General features: G+C 44.6%; 1 protein-coding gene across 1 annotated transcript in view; it reads left to right on the top strand.

The window, feature by feature from the left end:
* The window catches only part of LOC142559549 (uncharacterized), a 77,396-nt gene extending 72,137 nt beyond the window's left edge, over window positions 1-5,259 (top strand). The window contains exon 8 of the mRNA XM_075671129.1: window positions 5,122-5,259. Coding sequence (XP_075527244.1) covers window positions 5,122-5,139 — 18 coding nt within the window. The 3' untranslated portion in view covers window positions 5,140-5,259. The remainder of the gene's footprint in view (window positions 1-5,121) is intronic.
* The last annotated feature ends 14,574 nt before the right edge of the window (window positions 5,260-19,833 follow it).

The following is a 19,833-nucleotide window of genomic DNA, read 5'->3' as shown; positions in this document are numbered from 1 at the left end:
AGTAATCAATGAAAACAGTGAACAGACAGTGTCGATTCAGGGCCAAGAAATACCTCGGGTAAAAGAATATAAATACTTTGCTATATGGATGAACGAAGGCAATAGATATATGGAAACACAGAAAAAAACATTAAGCGTCAAAGGGAAGAGAAATGCGGCCATAATGAAACGCAGGGCACTATGGGGATACAAAAGGTACGAGGTGCTCTGGGGTATTTGAAAAGATGTAATGGTTTCAGGACTTAGTTTTAGAATGCGGTTGTTTGCTTGAAGTCGGGGGTACAGTAAGTACTCGATGATAACCAAATGTCAGCAGGACGCCTCACACTGGGCGCCCACGGGAAGACTGCAAATGAAACTGTGCAGGGTTACATGGGCTAGACAAGTTTTGCAGTGAGGGAAGCTCATAGTAAAAGTGATTATGAAGAACAACTGAGGAATATGGAAGAAAGCAAACGGGCTGGGAGAGTGTTGAGGTAATTGTACAGGAAAAACATTGATTCACAGTGGAGGAAAAGAACTAGAAAGCTTACCAGCAAGTATGAGGCCTGTAGGGTGAGCAACACAGCAACAAACAACGTCACGCGGAAAGCGAGAGAGGCTGAAATAATCTCATGGGTGGCGGCAATGGAAAATAAACCTGCCATGACTAACTACTTAAGAGGAAAAAACGAAATGCCAACGATGGAGCATGTTTTTTGCCCAGCGGTTGATTTAGGCACCCCTGGCCTCCTTGAAGCCCTTGCGTTCAGCGAGAGCAGAGGGAAAGTAAACATGTGCGCAGTAAAGAGTTATAAGAGGCGATAGGAAAATTGTTGGACAATATGTAGGGAAACGATAAACAAAAGAGGCGTACAAAAACAAAGTTCCCAATAGGAGTTCACAGATTAATGATAGGAATTTTGCGTGTTGTTTTTTCTTTTATTTCTTTATTATTATTTCTTTTTACATAGGTAAGACATTAAACAATATATTAAGAACAGCTTGCTGGCACAACCCAACGGCGTATTCCAAAGGGGACGTTGAGAGCATCCATCCATCCATCCATCAATCAATCAATCAATCAATCAATCAATCAATCAATCAATCAATCAATCAATCAATCAATTAATTAATCAATCCATCCATCAGTCAATCAATCAATCCATCCATCAATCCATCCATCAATCAATCCATCAATCCATCAATCCATCCGAAAATACTGCGAAGGTATTCACCCAGTGAGACCCATATGTAATATACGTCTTCCAGAAACACTTCCATTTAAAGTGGCCGGAAACATCAACCGGTGAACTGCCGATAAATGGAAGAGACGTTTAGAGCATAGGCAAAAAAAAAGAAAGCAGAGAGGAAATTAGTGCTACCGGATCCATTACAGCCTCAGGAAGCGATACTACATAGATAAGTTTTGAGGAAGATAACGGGGACGTATGCAAAATCGCTAGAATAATAAGCAAGTATAGCATGCATGATTACCTCAATCAGGATCGGTTACCATTCGTAACCAGCCAGTTTCAGATGGATGTCAATATATCATCCATCACAATCATAATTATCATCTTCATCGGAGCCCCTTCGACAACGGGCACGGCGTTGCAGCTCATATTAACATGACTAGCCATCCCCCTCTGTCCCCCGTCCCCCCAATATACACATACACACACCGCGTTCCTTTGACGAAGACAAAGTGCTACAGTGAAGCACTGGCACTTACAATATAAAAGTAAAAGAAATGTTTTGAACCAGCGGAAACGCTTCGTGAGGCGCTGACATCAGTAGACCGGCAGGTATAGCTATAGCCTACGTTTATACGTGTGAACTCGAGAACAGCTGTTGGAGCCAAGCCAGACTCAAATAACCCGTCGCAACGCCATTTACATGATCTCGTAAATTCGTACCCTGAATGGGTCAAGATCCATGCGAGAGGCTTTGACAAGCGAAAATATAAAACATTGCGTCCCGTTCAGCGCTGGTAACCACCGAAATGACCCTTCCGCGTTCACGTGTGGGTTGTCATGTAGGACAGGATGAGTCCTACATGACAACCCCCACGTGAACGCGGAAGCGTCAAGGGTCAGGATGAGTCATCCTAACCCATGCAGCTGAATGGTCGCCGTTGGACTAGAGGCTAGCTCAGCTTGACCCGTTAGCATGTACATGAACGCGACATGCAGAGCTCCGTCCGACAACTCGATAGGACCAGCTATGTGCCAGGTTCATGTAAACTCTCCGACAGATGTATGAAATGGGAATGCGTAAACACGTCCTTAGTTTCGCCACATGGCTATAGCATGAAGAAAGCCTGTCGACTGCATTTCATGTCCCCCGCAACAGCACATACGCGCCTCACAGAGCTACCCAACAGAGGGGGAGGAGGAAAAAGAAGGAAAGAAAGGTAGGGAAATCAACCAGTTTTCCATCCAGTTTCTACCCGCCCGGTTTTCTACCCTACACATGGGGAAGGGGCTTAAGGGACGAAAAGGAAGGAGTGGGAGAGAAGAAGATACTATCGGTGTGAATAAGTGAGAATGCCCATAAATTTACGCCTATAATCCGTCACTGAGGCCGGTCGTTTTCAGTTAACGTAGCAGTGCCCGCGTCGCTTTGTAAACATGCGACACGTGGAGCCATGGTGCGAGAATCTTCGTCTCTGAAAATGGTCTGTTATCTAATCGGTGTAACATCCTCCGGAGAACGTCGCGTTCGTTGTTATACAGATAACAACAACACAGCACGTGCTCGATCGTCTCCTCACAGTTGTACGAGTCACAGATGAGTAGAAATGATACAACAAGAAACAATAAGAAATGAGTAGGCTTTCGTAAAAGCCACCCCTAATCAAAGGCGGCACAGTAATGTGCCAGCGTAATCACGGCGGGAGAAGTTCGATGGAATCTGCAGCTTCAATGCAGGATCGAGCCGGTGGAGACGGCAGTTCGGGAAAATGGGGGTGTTCCACAAGGTTTCAGCCTTGGTTTGAGCGAGTAAACGAAGATCCCTCACAGCATCTGTCTTTGATAATGCTATAGTAAGTGTCACGGTTTCCTTATGGGCTGACCAGATCCAATAGAGTCAAAAGCCTATACGCCTTACGGCTGCGGCACCGAAGCCTGAACACAAAGAACAAAGGGTCAACATGCGGTGTGTAATCAGAACTCCATGCAGTTTCGCGGATGTCGGGGGAGATTGGGGGATATTGCGGCAATTTGGGGAAGGGGCCGCCTAACAGCTTACACTATCTATGGCATGCGCATATTGAAGGTTGCATAGATCTGGCAGGCATGCTTTTTTATAAACGCACACTAAAACAATAAATATAGCTGCAATGAAGCTACGGGCCTCCGTAGTGAATTCTAGCTAGGAAGGTCCATCGTAGTCTTTGTCAAAAGTGCTCCGATTAGATTACCTATACGACGGCCATTACGAATACATGTTGCTCGACGGAGTTTTCGTGCTATGGCAAAAGTTCCGGTGCCCAGGCAAATGCAAAGAATTATCGCACTTGCCATTCTGAGGCATGGAGCCCCAGGGGAACCGCATCATACAGCCTCGCCAAACGACACACGCGCAGAAAGTGCGGGGTGGCCCCTAATTTTTGGCAAAGGTCGCAATTCAGGAGATTGCGTGCGTATATGTAACAATCGCAGTGGCTACGCGATTTCCTGGAAGGCCCCGAGGATGAAGCCTCTGAAACATATGTATTTATACTCCTATCATCCATATAGATGTAGAGCCCAGATGTTAGTGGCCCGGTTGGCTCAGCATGCCTTCCATGTCCCTGCGCCCAACAATTCAGGTGGTCAAAGAAATCAACCTAGGGCCAAGATTTCGTAGCGGCGCCCTTTCCGATGCTATTCATCTTCGCGCTTCGTGAGGGATGAGAATGATGCTCTGCCCGCGTTGGTTACAAGAATGGCATAGAATCGAACGACTGCATCGCTACAAAATTGCAGCCCTGCTTGCTTTGGGATCCATCCCTGAAGGAACGGTTATGTACAAGTCGAACAAGTACAAGCGTTTGTTGGGTCAAGTCATTGCTGGGTGACTAACCGCGCTTTATTACAATAATTTGTTTGATTGCACGAGGGCAATATATGTCAGCGTACGCGAGAAATTCTATAGCCAATCGTTTTGCATATAACCCAATATTTTTTTTAAATCGTGCACTTGCAAAGTCACAAAGCAGTCTGAATCCGAAAGAACGAAGTTTCTAGAAATTCATGCACTAACCATACTAACTGCCGGTTAAGCTACCTTGCGATATGGTTAGTACGAGTCAAGTTTTAACGCGACAGCGTTAAGGAGCTCGTGTCGCAGAAAAGCCGGTGTCGTCGGCGTCGGTGGCGTTGGCCGTGAGCGATAAATCCCAGCAGGCACTTCATGAATAAAAAACAACTTGCAAGATGGGCTGGGTGGGAATCGAACTAGGGTCTCCGGAGTGTGAGACGGAGACGTTACCACTGAGCCACGAGTTCTTTATTTTTTTCTTTATTGCCTGATTTTTTTTACATAAGTATTTACAAGACGAAACAATCACCGTAACAAAAAACAAAGTACAACATACATTTGCTGTTGTGCACGTATTCAACCAGTATCGTACTGGCTTAGTCTAATCAAAATTCCCGCAAATACACCAACGGCTCTATTCTTGGGAGCCACTCGGGTGGTTCCTCTGTCGCTTTATGGAGGACGACAAACCAGTGCATTTGTTCCCTGAAATACATCCGTGCAGGCCGCGCATCTTTATCAACACGAGTTCGATGCTTCAAAGCGGTACAAAAGCGCCTCCAGTGAACGCGGTGTTGCCTTAGAAACGAGCTGTTTCTACGGCTCAGGCGTGCGTCGCTTGCTCAGGCGCACATTTCGTTGTCGCGCCGAACGCTGCGTTGCTCGACGCTCACCGCGTCCGATGCGGGACGCGTAGTCGCTGCGCCGTAGCCCATTGTCTTACACCCCTTGGCGGGTCGATGGGAACGCTGTCGCGTTCCACTCTTGAAGGCGAAGCTTAAGCGTCCTTCAATTTTTTACTCAGGCAGAAAAAGCTAGTACTTTGTGCAAGTCTAAACAGTTTCGCATGTTCTCGCCGGTAACTTATGATCTTTTTCCTTCTTTTTGCCGTAGGACGTACCATACACGTAGAAGACGAATTTACTCTTTGCATTCACTCGTTTCAAGTGCTCCCGTAATTAGCAATATCTGTTGTCTCAAATAAACGAATACTCCAGTTTCAATAAAGTATTATCGCCGTTATTGACGTGCGTTCCTACATCTTCGCGGAGAAGCTTCAAGTAAAAGAAAGGCATTACCTTCCCTCAGCGGTGTATACACATTTCTGTATGTGATTTGTGATTTCTTAGTTCTGTCCAGCGGTGATGACAAGGGAGAGGAAAATCACAGGGATTCACCTTCAGGTAAGTTTACCTCGGCGGGTAGTTAACGTGGCCCCATTTCACTTGAATGTACTCAGCGTTGTTATATACACACAATTACTTTGCTTGACGTATGCTTGACGGCTGCTAGCAATGTGCACTGCTTCGGCGGCAATGACGAAAAAAGGATAGGATTTACTAACTCGTAATGTCTGAAACCAGTAATTAGCTTGTTCGTGTTCCTTGAAAATACTATTGAATCATGGAATAACGCTTACTCAATTCCTTTATTTCGATTAAACAAAATGCGCATTTCTGACTGTAATAGGCCCATATTTAATGCCTCTTAAATTATGAGGACTCACTACATTAAGCGTGAAGCATCACCTGAGGTTCTGCTTCTTTGATTGGATGCTCCAGCGCTTCGAAATAAAAATACGTAGCTTTGACACATTTAACCCAACTTTATCGTATTTAGTGCATGGAGAGAATATGTAGCGTGATTATCGTAATGCGTCATAGTTTTCGTTACATGGCTGACAAGGTGACCGCACACACATAAAAAAATGTTAAATACGGTATAAGTAACTTTGAGCGACCTTCATTCAGAAGCCTTTTCATCCTCATTTTGTTCAAGCGCATTCAGTAATATTCACCGTAGCGAACACAAATGAAACCTCCAGAAGAGTTTCCATAAGGGTGTCCGGCGAAATGCAACGGTTTTTCGGGCGCTTTTGTGGTTCAATGAATAGAACATCGTTTCCCTAAAGAAAGCAACTGGAACGCCAATGCATTTCGGCGGCCACTCTGAAAATTAATATCTCGAAACTGGTGCAGTCTAGAGAATTCGTTCCAAGTGAAAGCACCTTGTGAACTCACCGCCTATATTTAGTGGATTGAAATAGTGGCCGTAATGTGAATATTTAAAAAGATTATTAACGTAGTTATGTTAATTATTTCTTTAAGTATGTTCTATTTTTTTGCAGAAGAAATGGCGGCCTGATTGAGTTTCTTAGATAAACGATTACAATGGCACTATCTGCCACAGGCAATTTTTTAAAATTTGGTGCTGCTAAAAAAACCCCCTGTATATTATCACATAGTTAATCCGTTGCCAATTCCATTATATATATATATATATATATATATATATATATATATATATATATATATACATACAATTCTTGGGCCATGATTCAGTAAACCCAAACTTCTCAATTTCCTTCATTAGCTTCAAATGCTTCTGACGTACTGATGGAGCAAAGCACACGAGTTCCGAAAGCGGTGTTGTGGGCCAAGGTTGTCGCCTGTTTCTTTGCGCGATATAGCCGTATTTCTCATCAGCGAATGAACCTCGCCTGCGATATGTGCTGCCACCTGTGGCAGCAGCAAAAAAAGATAGGCTGAGCCGTATAAGATGCAAGGACCAGCTGTGAAACGACGGAAGTTGCCGTTGGGTGTTAATCCGGGACGAGTGTTTCGTATTCTGTTCGTGTTGGTGCGTTCAGAAATTCCTTCTCAGAAAGTGTCCCGAAGTTCCTAAAGTCCTTAAGCTTCTTGTTTCTTTAGTGTTCGTGCTATATACACGTTCTCAAGTATAAAAGAATTATCACCACCTATTTCTAGCTACAAAAGGGTACGTTTGTTTAGGTAGGTTTGCACTGCTCGATAATAAATACGCTTTCATGACCATCAATCACGCAAAAATTTTGCGACTGGTACTGCGAAACTTCACACGCACTTTCACCTTAGTAGCGGCCAAGTAATTACGGTTCATCATCATAATTATGTTGTAATTAAGAAATTAAATTATTGCATTTTACGTGCCAAAACCAGTCTGATTATGAGACACGCCGTAACGGGGGACTCCGGCATTATTTGGACCATCTGGGGTTGTTTAACGGGCACATAAATCTAAGTACACGGGTGTTTTCGCATTTCGCCGCCATCGAAATGCAGCCCCAGTGGCCGGGATTTGATCTGGCCACTTCGTGCTTAGCATTGAGCCACATGACAATAAGTGACTTCGCTGGTATTCAACGATGGGAGAGGTTTGAGTGTATGACTGAGAACACTGCGACGTGCTTTGCATGAGTTCTTAATTCGTACGTTACTTCTCACGCGATTCGGCTACTATGACGGTGAGAGTTCGTCGAGTATGAGTTTGTGTCACGTTTTCGTTTTATCCTAGCATAGGTAGCACTGTTATCGGACACTACATTTTTGGCGACCCCTCTTCCAAAACCAAACGATAATGCCATTTGCATTACCCGTGTTTGGCTTTTCATTTTCACAAACTATGAAAACACAAACGGTACAATGCCCATCGCTGAGGAACGATGCGTGAAGTAGCACATTACATGTATGGCAGGCTGAAGTAACACGTCCGCGAGCTTTCGACGGAGATGCTCACTGAGGCACCGACAATTTTCGGTTGAGCAAAGTTATTTATCCTTTCTTCCTAGAATTCTTTGTCGCTAAATATAACGGAAGGCCTTATGCATATGTGGTTCTATCCTAACCTGATAGGATCCAATCATTCTCTCCATATTAAGCTATCATACATTAGAACGGGAATCAACAAACAGCCGACAAAGACGAGCATGTGTTATATGTTAAAAACCCCACTTTGACAAGGGTAGAATTACAATAGAGCTGTTTTTATGATGTATGGTGCGTTAAATGCTAAAGGAAGATGGTCAAATAACTCGACATATACGCAAGTATAGTGTAGCGACGCATCTGGTGCCATCATGGGTATTCAGCTTAACATTACTCGCAAAAGAAAGCTAAAAAAAAAGAATTCTTGCTCTTCCTGGGGAGAACATTAGAGAACATTTACAGCGACGTTTATTAACGAAAGTAATGTCTCCACAAAGAACTTCATTCTAATTTACGAGAAGACCCGCCGTGGTTGCTCAGTGTTGGGCTGCTGAGCACAAGGTCGCGGAATCGAATCCCGGCCACGGGGGCCGCATTTCGATGGAGGTGAAGTGCGAAAAACGACCGCGTACTTAAATTTAGGCACACATTAAGGAAGCCCAGATGGTCAAAATTTCCGGAGTCCTCCACTACGACGCGCCTCATAATCAGAAAGTCGTTTTGCCACGTGAAACCCAATAATTCTTTAATTACCAGAAAAGCTCCGCCCCAAAGCCTAACTTCACGATTCTAAGAGTCATTACGGCACTATACAACGAAAGCCAACGTACTTGCGCACTTAAAACCATTCGCCAACGTAAATGAAATGTTAGCGGTAGGAGGGACGAAATAAATTTTGCTTACCCTGGAGTGCGTTCAAGAGACGGCGCTGAAGAAAGCTCGAATTGCTCGATTTCATGGAAGTGCCCCCGTTGTGCCCGACGCCTTTCGCTGCTGCTGCTCTCCAAGAACTGACAGCCTGCGCAGTGGGCGCACATCTGCTGCCTTCTGGACGCGACTATCTGCGGCGACCGGACCAGGCGCTACTCCACGTCGACGGCAGTAGGCCCACCGAGCCTAGGCTGTGCTCGAATCGGGCCATCTGGAGCACGGCTGTTGCAAAACCACTGTCAACGCCAGGGATGATGCTGCATGAATGACGGAACAAGCGATATCATGCACCGACTGAAATATATAGGGCGCCCCAGCTAGCTTTTGCCAAGCTCTTCAAAAGAAACAAAAAGGGGTGAGAAGAGCGCGGTGCAAGGTACAATTACAGAATATATGGTGCTCGGTCGTCAGCGGTCTGACGACAGAACTTGGTCGCTGCGCTGCACGATAGCTGCAGTTCAGCGACAAAGCCATTTGAATCGCCAGGGCTTGGCGTGAGTGTGAGCTATTCGGGCTTCCAGCAGTTCTTGCTCCAGGGTCACTTGGTTCTTGGTACGGGGTCGCATTTATCGACGTGTAGACGTCAAGGAACGACGAGGAGCGTCAAAGGCGACCATCAAGAAACGGCGGGCGTCAGGCGGTCAGAAATCCGGGCAAGCACAAGAACGGATTCCATGGCTACCACCAACAGTCCGATTTGCTTGGCTGATTCATCGTCGTCTTGCTTTCTTCAATACAAACAGTTCATCAGGCAGCGTAAGGCGTAAGCAAGCAAGCAGTCAAGCGACGCATAGCAAGAAAGAGAGAGAGAAAGGTAAAGGAAAGACGGAGAGGTTAACCAGACATTATCTCCGGTTGACTAGCCTGTACTGGGGGAGGGGCAAGTGGATGTGATAGGTCAGAGAGAGAAGGATAAAAAAATATAAAAAATAAACCTACACACACACACACGCACGTAAGACGAACTGTTTCTGTGGGCACTGTCATGCAGCCCGCAAAGGCGTTCCTAGTGTTACGCACTGTCAACGAACAACCCTACGTCACACACTGTACGGTCAGAATTTGTCAGACAGTCCCGTATCTTTTTAAATACCGCGGCAGCGCCTTCATAGCGGATCCCGCTGATGTTCGCGTCGGCCAATTTCCAAGGAACGCATAGCAATAGCTGAAAGCCCGAGCGGCTCCCACTCGCAGGGCTTCAACCACCGGCGGGAAAAAGAAATGCCGTCGGTCGCTCAGCAGTTCCCTAGTCGGGACGAGGAAGAAGAAGCAAACAGTGGAGTAGAAAAGATGCAGTGTCACTGGCAGTGGCTGCAGGTAGAGGAGTGGCTTCACGGTACCGTGTAAAATGGTCAACTGCGACTACGATCCATCGTATACACGCGGGTGTTAGCGAATGCCGCCCATGAAGGTGACTCCTCACACAGTCGAAGGCCCAAAGGAAGGCACCGAAACGGCTGTGATAAAGCGTCGTCCGGACGAGGCGCTAACACTACGGGCACGAGCTAACATGTTTTAGGACGGAGCTAAACATTCCTCGCCAGTAGTAACGGTATCTCAGGTGCTCGTAAGTCTATAGGACGTCTGCGTGTGCACAATGAGAAGCCAACAAACAGACGCCAGGGACAACATGAGGGAAATTGCTTGCACTTAATAAATGAATTAAAGAAATGATAAAGTAATGGCAATGAAAGTGTTTGAAAAAGAAAACTTGCCGCAGGTGGGGAACGATCCCACGTCTTCGCATTACGCGTGCGATTCTTCAAATGTAACGCGAAGACGTGCGATTGTTCCCCACCTGCGGCAAGTTGTTTTTTCCACCACTTTCATTGCTATTAATTTATTTCTTTAATAAATTAGTAAGTACAAACAATTTCCTCTATGTTGTCCTTGGCGTTTGTTTGTTGGCTTCTCGTGATATGATTAATAAAAATTGGGCCCCTCGGTTAACCCCCTTTCTTTTCAAGTTCTTTGGCAAGTAGTACTTCATGATTATCTACGAAGCACATACATCCTATCGATGTGGTCATAATTATGTACAAATAATGATTATCAGTGCATTTCAAATCAAATAAAAACATTACTTTTGACACCAATATGCCGCGGAGACCAAGCGCAAAAGCCACATGTCGGCTTGACAATGATCTGTGGAACGGAACACAAGGCAGTTCGGGAAAGAAAACCGTACTAAACATGAGTAGATACAGGCATGTGCACATGCGCAAGTGAGCAGAAAAATGCCAACAGATTAAATTTCAACATATCCGCAAAGAAGAGAGAATCCCATATGCACATGTTTTCGCATGCGGGACAGAAACTTCACTCAACAGATAACATGCAATGCGCTAACTAACAGAGAAAGACCTAGTTTATACAGACTCAAATTGAGTCAACCAACATCACGCACTGGAGCAACCAAAAAAATGACAGTCAGATGATTTCAACGCGAAAGCATAACTTCTCGAAGTTATCGCCTTACATTAAACATCTACCTTAATCCACCTTGCTCTAATTTGTACCTGTCTTAATCCACCTTAATACATTCTCATTCACCCTAATCTAATTTAAGGGGTGGACCAGGTCAGTTTTTTGGGTGTAGGCAACGGCGCGCGTCCGACACCATGACTTTCTCAGCGTGAGACTTCACAGTGCGAGCTGCATCAGCTCCGGCGCCGGTAACGTGACGTTATAACTTGGTCACGTGGGTGTTGGTAACATCGGTTGTTAACGCCGGACGGACGGCGAAATTGTCGCTTCATGGGGCATGTAAGGTTCTCGCCTTAAAGTATAATTACTAAGACTACACAGATGTATAAGCTATTCCCCCCACCCCCCGTTTTTTTTTTTTCATTTGCGAAGCGATCATTGTATCACTCAAAACTGTATCATGCACGTTGTTCCGCGCAAAAGCTAAAGTGCAGCTGAAGAATTGAATAACTGAAATATTTAGTATCTTGGTTTGATAGCACGCAGGAAGCATGTAGCCAAAATGCATGCGTGGCATGACATCCATTTTTTCGTGCGCTATAGCGTGTTAAATAGTCGCAGCGTTTGGTCTACGTAGCCCGTTCTTGAACGCGTTGTATTCTAAATATCATTAGATATCATTAGGTGCAGGAGACTTCGGGAACAAGTTCGCTTAATTGCAGTATTCACCAAGACTGGTACCGTTGACGTCTAAAAATCAGATGCAAATATTTGGGCTAATTCCAATGTACACATTTACAATCAGGCAGGAATGAAAGCGTCAGTGAATACATGTTCTAGTATGCGACGCCGGTTTATAACAACGTTTTCCACTCAATATGTACATAAATTCAAAATGAACATAAAAGTCAGCTCTGCCGTTCACACACTCTTTCTATAGGAGCGCGAAGGATTAAGTATGTAGTACTGAGGAAGCCGAGTTTTGTGGCACGCCCCACCCATAGACACTCACACAGCTTTATAGGTACCACTCCTGAAAACAGACGCTGCCTGCCTACAAGATATCCACATCGAAATAATGAGGAATTTTGCATTGATTATTGTCGCGTCGTTATTCTCTGTGACTTGGTTAAGCGAGCATCTCAAAGGAAGCTTTAGCTCGGGGCCTCCTGTCCAAACACACGGGAAAGGAGAAATAGTATTTCTTGGCACCCAATGCACCAAATTTGATGAGGCTTGTTACATTTAAAAGAAAAAGTAGAAACTAGTTACTGTTGGTAGGGAATTCCTGATTTAGCTCAATATTTCTTTCTTTTGAAAAGATCATGAAAATCGAAAATTTCCAGAAGACTAAACTATCAAATTTAGAAGTATGTAACTCATCAACGAAAAACGAAACTATAATGTTGTAAATTGCACCTAACAGTGTGCCTAAACCAGACAAAACTTCTGTATTATACTTGGCCTTCAAATAGACCATTTACGAGTAAAACCTGTACAAGACCCTTGTAAAAAATTACAAATTAAAGTAACCTAAAAATTGATATGAAATTTGTCCGCTTTGAATGCTCTAATGGATGGAGTTCATAGAACTGCGATATGTGTTCTCGGTGCAGAGCTACGAATTTGTAACCTTCGTGCTTCTATTTTTTTTTTTTTTTGCAAACTTACGAACATTTGAAAATTCCATTTGAAGCATTCAGGTCGAAATAGAAATTGCGCTTCCACCACCTATTGAAATGTAACTCCCCCTCAAATGAAACAAACCATTAAAATCGCCCCAATGGTTACCTCAGAAGAGCGCTTCTGCGTTTTAAATATATTTGAATAGGAGGCATCGGGGTTGGGCCGGAGCTAAAGCTTCCTTTTCAGCCGAGGAATCAGTCATGTTCCGCCGGCATTAATATAATTGGTTAGCGCTTACAATATACTTATTATAGCGAATATCATTAATGCTTTGGTACGCCCTAGTTACTGTTGAACTATGTAGCAATATTTGAATCATGAAGAAGGAATTAGCTTTGATGTATTTATAAGATAAGCGATCTGAAATGAAACAAAGAAAGGCACTTCATCCTTCATAAAATATTTATTGCCTTTTTCCGCCCGGCTAAAAAAAGGAGAGAAAACAGCACAGAATACAAGCGGTAACCAAATGCACATAAGAAAAGAAAAGCAGTTTAAAAGTTGACACACCGATGACAAACGATTCTTATGCAGCTATGGCCTCTCGCCCGTTTGCGAGCCGAAAGGCCTGCCGGAATTTCTGCCAGGTCTTTCGCATACGAATGGTCTCTCGCCCGTCTGCGTGCCGATGGGCATGCCGGAATTTCAGTCAGATCCCTTGCATAGGGATGGTATTTAGCTCGTCTGCGTGCCGATAGGCCTGCCGGAATTTCTGTCAGATCCTTTGCATAGGAATGGTCTCTAGCTCGTCTGCGTGCCCATAGGCCTGCCGGAATTTCTGTCAGATCCTTTGCATAGGAATGGTCTCTAGCTCGTCTGCGTGCCGATAGGCCTGCCGGAATTTCTGTCAGATCCTTTGCATAGGAATGGTCTCTAGCTCGTCTGCGTGCCCATAGGCCTGCCGGAATTTCTGTCAGATCCTTTGCATAGGAATGGTCTCTAGCTCGTCTGCGTGCCGATAGGCCTGCCGGAATTTCTGTCAGATCCTTTGCATAGGAATGGTCTCTAGCTCGTCTGCGTGCCCATAGGCCTGCCGGAATTTCTGTCAGATCCTTTGCATAGGAATGGTCTCTAGCTCGTCTGCGTGCCGATGGGCATGCCGGAATTTCAGTCAGATCCTTTGCATAGGAATGGTCTCTAGCTCGTCTGCGTGCCGATGGGCATGCCGGAATTTCTGTCAGATCCTTTGCATAGGAATGGTCTCTAGCTCGTCTGCGTGCCCATAGGCCTGCCGGAATTTCTGTCAGATCCTTTGCATAGGGATGGTATTTAGCTCGTCTGCGTGCCGATAGGCCTGCCGGAATTTCTGTCAGATCCTTTGCATAGGAATGGTCTCTAGCTCGTCTGCGTGCCGATGGGCATGCCGGAATTTCAGTCAGATCCCTTGCATAGGGATGGTATTTAGCTCGTCTGCGTGTCGAAAGAGTGCCAGAATTTCTGCCAGATCCTTCGCATAGGAATGTTCTCTCCCGTCTGCGTGCCGAAAGGCCTGTCGGAATTTCTGCCAGATCCTTCGCATACCAATGGTCTCTCGTCCGTCTCCGTGCCGAGAGGCCTGCCGGAATTTCTGCCAGATTCTTCGCATAACAATTGTCTCTCGCCCGTCTGCATGCCGAAAGGTGTTTCCAGGTCAGGCGGGCGGCCGATAACCTTGCCGGACCTATCGCAGACACGTTGTCCGTTTCCTTCGTCTTTGCTTGCTTCAACAGCCTTCCGAAGGGAGAGGACAATAGCTGTACTATTCGTAATGCTGCTAAAGACAATTTAGTAAAGCAATGAACTAAAAAGCTAAAGACAAATTGTAAGACATTAAAATAAAAACAAAGCAATAAACGCAATAGTGTAGTTCTGTGAACGTGATTGTGTGCAATTAAGGGTTATCTGGGGGATATAAATCCAGCCTTGTCGTTGCAAGTGAAGCACAATAACAGCGACAAAGGACGGGCACAACACAGGCAATAACTTCAACATATTATCTGAAAATTGGCGAGCATATATATATATATATATATATATATATATATATATATATATATATATATATATATATACGTACGCAAGCACGCACGCACACACATACACACGCACGTACGCACGCACAAGAGACTTAAATAGCGATGTGTTGGTTAATCATTTAATAAAGGTTACTCTTTTTTTTGACAAAGCTATGAAAGGCATGGTGGGGGTGGGGCCCAAACACTGAAAACCTGAACTATCAATTTTTCAGATTCAACTATCAGTTTACTTAAAGGGTTTTTATTTCGTGCTTAAATACGAAACTCTGAAAGACACGTGCTTAAGTGCAATGCTTGCCACCGCTCTACACCATTTTATGCGTTAATATATTCTCCCAGCGTTTAGTTAGAGCAGTGGCGCGTCTGGGCTGTATATTTCCTATATTGTCTAAACACTTCTACGGTGCTAATGCCAAAGTTTGGGATGTACTTCAACAAACTCTTCAAAAAGGACTGCTCTAAATCTTCATACCGTGTGATATCATGTGCCAAATAGTTGCGGCGATTTAAGCTGCGATATGTTTCTACTCATGTGAATGCATATTTCATCATTCATTAGTACAGGAGGAGGTCCCGTAGTTGCAAGAACTGTCAGGGGGACCTCCTATTAGTAATTTAACATAGCATGTATTAATACATTATGGCAACATAGCAGCGACAGACGTAAGAAAACACGAAGGCTATGAAAAAATAAACAAATTCAAAAAGTTGCTTGCAATAATAGAAGTTCAAAACACAAGCAAATGAAACCGACACAGCGTATGAATAAATAAATATGTAGTAATTGACACGTTATGGAAACATAGGAATGACACATATCAAAGAACACGAGGTCAATTTAACAGATAATTAGAAACAAATATATGCTTACAATACGCAAAGTACAAATGTTATATAGACTATGCGACAAAAAATTTAAAATGCCTAAGAAAGAAGGAAAAAGAAGACAAAGGAAGATACAGTATAAAAATAAATAAAGGCTGTCGATACAATAGGTAATACAGAATCATCGAAAACTGGTAAATAGATTTCTAGACAATATATGCTTATAGTAATGAATCAGTAGCCAGTAGTGTCGTTAGTAAATATTTCTTCGTATCTCTCCTGAATGTTAATGTTGTGCGGCAGGCTTTAATATGGGGTGGTAGTTTGTTCCAGTATTTAATGGCCGTAAAAAGGGAAGTAAACATTCCATAATTAGTGTTTATTCGAGGGAGTAAAAAATTGTTGTTAGATGAAAATCTCCTATTGTTAATGTTGGTAAGAGCAGAGTTATTAAATGCATCTAAAATTATTTCATGATTTAGTGTGCGGTATATTAGTATTACAGGAGGTATTCAGAGGCCTGGAGTGGGAAGAATTGGGGATAAAAGTTGATGGAGAATACCTTAGCAACTTGCGATTCGCTGATGATATTGCCTTGCTTAGTAACTCAGGAGACCAATTGAAATGCATGCTCACTGACCTGGAGAGGCAAAGCAGAAGGGTGGGTCCGAAAATTAATCTGCAGAAAACTAAAGTATTGTTTAACAGTCTCGGAAGAGAACAGCAGTTTACGATAGGTAGCGAAGCACTGGAAGTGGTAAGCGAATACATCTACTTAGGGCAGGTAGTGACCACGGATCCGGATCACGAGACTGAAATAACCAGAAGAATAAGAATGGGCTGGGGTGCATTTGGCAGGCATTCTCAAATCATGAACAGCAGGTTGCCACTATCCCTCAAAAGGAAAGTGTATAACAGCTGTGTGTTACCAGTACTCACATATGGGGCAGAAACCTGGAGGCTTACGAAAAGGGTTCTGCTGAAATTGAGGACGACGCAACGAGCTATGGAAAGAAGAATGATGGGTGTAACGTTAAGGGATAAGAAAAGAGCAGATTGGGTGAGGCAACAAACGCGGGTAAACGACATCTTAGTTGAAATCAAGAAAAAGAAATGGGCATGGGCAGGACATGTAATGAGGAGGGAAGATAACCGATGGTCACTAAGGGTTACGGACTGGATTCCAAGGGAAGGGAAGCGTAGCAGGGGGCGGCAGAAAGTTAGGTGGGCGGATGAGATTAAGAAGTTTGCAGGGACGGCATGGCCACAATTAGTACATGACCGGGGTAGTTGGAGAAGTATGGGAGAGGCCTTTGCCCTGCAGTGGGCGTAACTAGGCTGATGATGATGATGATGATGATGATATTAGTAAAACCAATTTGAGCTGGAGCATGTAACGTAATGGTAGCATTTTTAAAGAACTGAAAATTGGTACTGCATGTGACATGTAACTAGAGATATTGATGATCCTCAAGGCTTGATTTTGTAAATGTTGTAGATGTATTATGTGCGAGCTATATCTGTTTCCCCAAACTGAGATGCAGTATTGCAGGTGACAATGAATAAATACGTAATAAAGTGAAGTTCTAACGTTTTGTGGAAAATGCGAGCGCGTTAGGATTAGTACTCTCATTCCAAAGGCAATTTTTTTGAGACCATGTCAGCATGCAAGTTAAACTTAAGTTGGGGGTCAAGTTTGACTTAAGTTGGGGGTCAAGTTTGATATATCCTGCGAAAGATGCGCTTGTTATATCGAAATGCCCGAGCTTGTTATTTTTATCAGCAACTTATTTCATTCAAATGTTCGTCCAACTAAATGTCTACATAAACAAATTGAATTTTGTCTCGGTTGGCATTCTGCATTGGTAAGGTGCTCATCGTTACCACCACGCTACTGTTTCTTGCGAAGATCTACAGTCACCTGAGCAACACGTTTCAAGGATGAGTAACAACTGTATTGTGTTCTGCGTGTGTATGCGACGCCATGCTCACGGAGAAGACTCCGTTGCTCCGTCCCTGAAATAAATGCTTACGAAAGAAAAAGGAACAAATTTGGTACTAATTGTTAGTGCATCGGGCTGCTGTGCCGGTGAGTTGAAGATGTATATCACCATCGGGCAAGTATTTCATTTTTTGTAGGTAACAGCTGCTGGGCAAGACTGCAAAAACACCCGCCACCTACGGTCACGAAAATTGCGCGAGGAATCGCAAAGAAACTTCCCCGTCCAAGCCCACAGTTTTACTACAATTCGCCTCGTCGGTTACCACTGTGCCGACTAACTACGACTTATTTTCATTTTTTTTGCACAATGCCGAAACATTGCAATCACTGCCGTTGCTTCGCCTTTCTGCCGAAACTACCGATTTCTAGTAAGCGTTTTCTCTTGCGTTTGACGCTCAACAAACTTATTGATGCGAAAGCATCAAACGGCGCCTTGAACGAAAAATCCGGCGTCTGTAGCAGCGTAGCAGCCCCTAAATTCTCATTAGCTGTGACGACACGCCACGTGCGCGCCTCAAGGAGCGGGGCATGCGAATCAGAACACCTGCTGCCCCCTTAGCGCGCCAAGTGTTGGGCGAGGGGAGAGGACATCACCGCGACGCCATGTCACTAGAACGCCTAGACGGAGCTCTCTCTATTTCTCTCTTTTAACCCCATCCCCTCCACCCTGCTGGCGCTGAGCCGTGCTCCCGCATCGGTTGCAGAAAATAGCGCTAGCCTTTTCTCCTTCCCCTCAAGAACCACTTCTCTCCATAGACGGAGCATATACGGCGACTCAGCGCCTCGGGGCGAGGCGGGTTGTCGTCGCCGAGGCTGTTGTCGGCGAGGCAGTCACGTGACGCGCACGCGCGGGTGCCACCGTGTCGCTCTCAGAATCCGGCGCGCGGTCCGTATCTGTCGCTCTGCAGAAACAAAGCCGCACTGCAGAAACAAAGGGATTTGACAATGCCACAGCATAGCTGAACACCAGCTCTCCTTCCACTTTGTATCCGACAGCGACCGTTGCGTAGTGACTTAAGTTGGGCCACGCACTGCCACGTTCCCTTTCACTATTGATAAAAAAATACACTCGCAAATAAGTTCAACTTCCTTCCTGGAGGTTTGAGAGTATTGCAGCATCGGCAACTGATCAATCCTTGACAGGAGCAAAAACGGTCATTGAGCGGCGCCAGTTGGCGCTAAAGAGAAAAGTAATTTCACCCGTTGACGCGGGCGTATAGGTGTTCTGACTAGCAATAAGGATTTCAGGAAAACGTTTCACGTGTAAAGCTTACTTGTGGGTATAAAATGTAGGCCTAAAAAAGTGCGTATATCTCCGTACTATTATTTTCCTTTTTTGCGCGTTCTTGCTATTCTAGGCGCCAAGTGGCTCACTCTGAAAAAATTTGCACCCGTTAGGGTGTATATCTGCCACACAACAATAATCGCCATCTGCCTTGACCCGTTTCCTTTCTTTAACGCTGCGAGCCCGGTACTTTCCAGTAACTAACGGCATGCTCGTTATCAGCATGACATAGCATTCCCGAGAGGAAAGTAGCGGACACGGCGTTTTCAATATTGGAAATGCATCAAGGCAGATGACGATTATCGTTGTGTGGTAGAGATGAACACCAAAGGGTGCAAATGTTTCTTAGAGTGCTGAATGAATGCTGCTAGTTTGAAAGCCCACGTGAGGCTCTTTGAAAGCGTGGACCTTTAAGTGACCTAAGTGGACGACGCCGATTTTTGCAATGTTCCACTGTACCTACTGTAGAACTTTTTTCCTGAATGTTAGGGCTAAGGAGGCAGAACACATTCTGTTGGGTTGGCGCACAGATCTTGCTTGCACCCCGACAAGGTACAATTTAAGTTTTCTTCCCTGCTGAATCGCGCTGAGCGCGCACTCCGAACTATCTAGCTTGTTCAATTTATGAAGCTTGTCATTTTAGTATTACTTTATTGCTCACAATTTTGGTGAGGTTACTGCAAGAGAGTGCATTGACATATTACGTAGCAGCAGTTGCGCAAGATATCGCAGTACTTTCTAACTACTCGCACGCTGGCCCGCCCACGCGAAAAAATTATGAATGCAGACAGAAGCAGGAACTGTATGCCGCAAATAAAGATATTTTGGTCGAACTGAATCTGAATATGCTATAGACTACACCCCAGGTGGACTCTGAGTGACTTCAGTCGTCTATTCATCCAGAAGTCGCTT

Source organism: Dermacentor variabilis, chromosome 10 (assembly GCF_050947875.1).
Source record: "Dermacentor variabilis isolate Ectoservices chromosome 10, ASM5094787v1, whole genome shotgun sequence".
Taxonomy (NCBI): domain Eukaryota; kingdom Metazoa; phylum Arthropoda; class Arachnida; order Ixodida; family Ixodidae; genus Dermacentor; species Dermacentor variabilis.
Note: the sequence above shows the minus strand (reverse complement) of the source record. Positions and strands in the feature narration are given on the sequence as shown.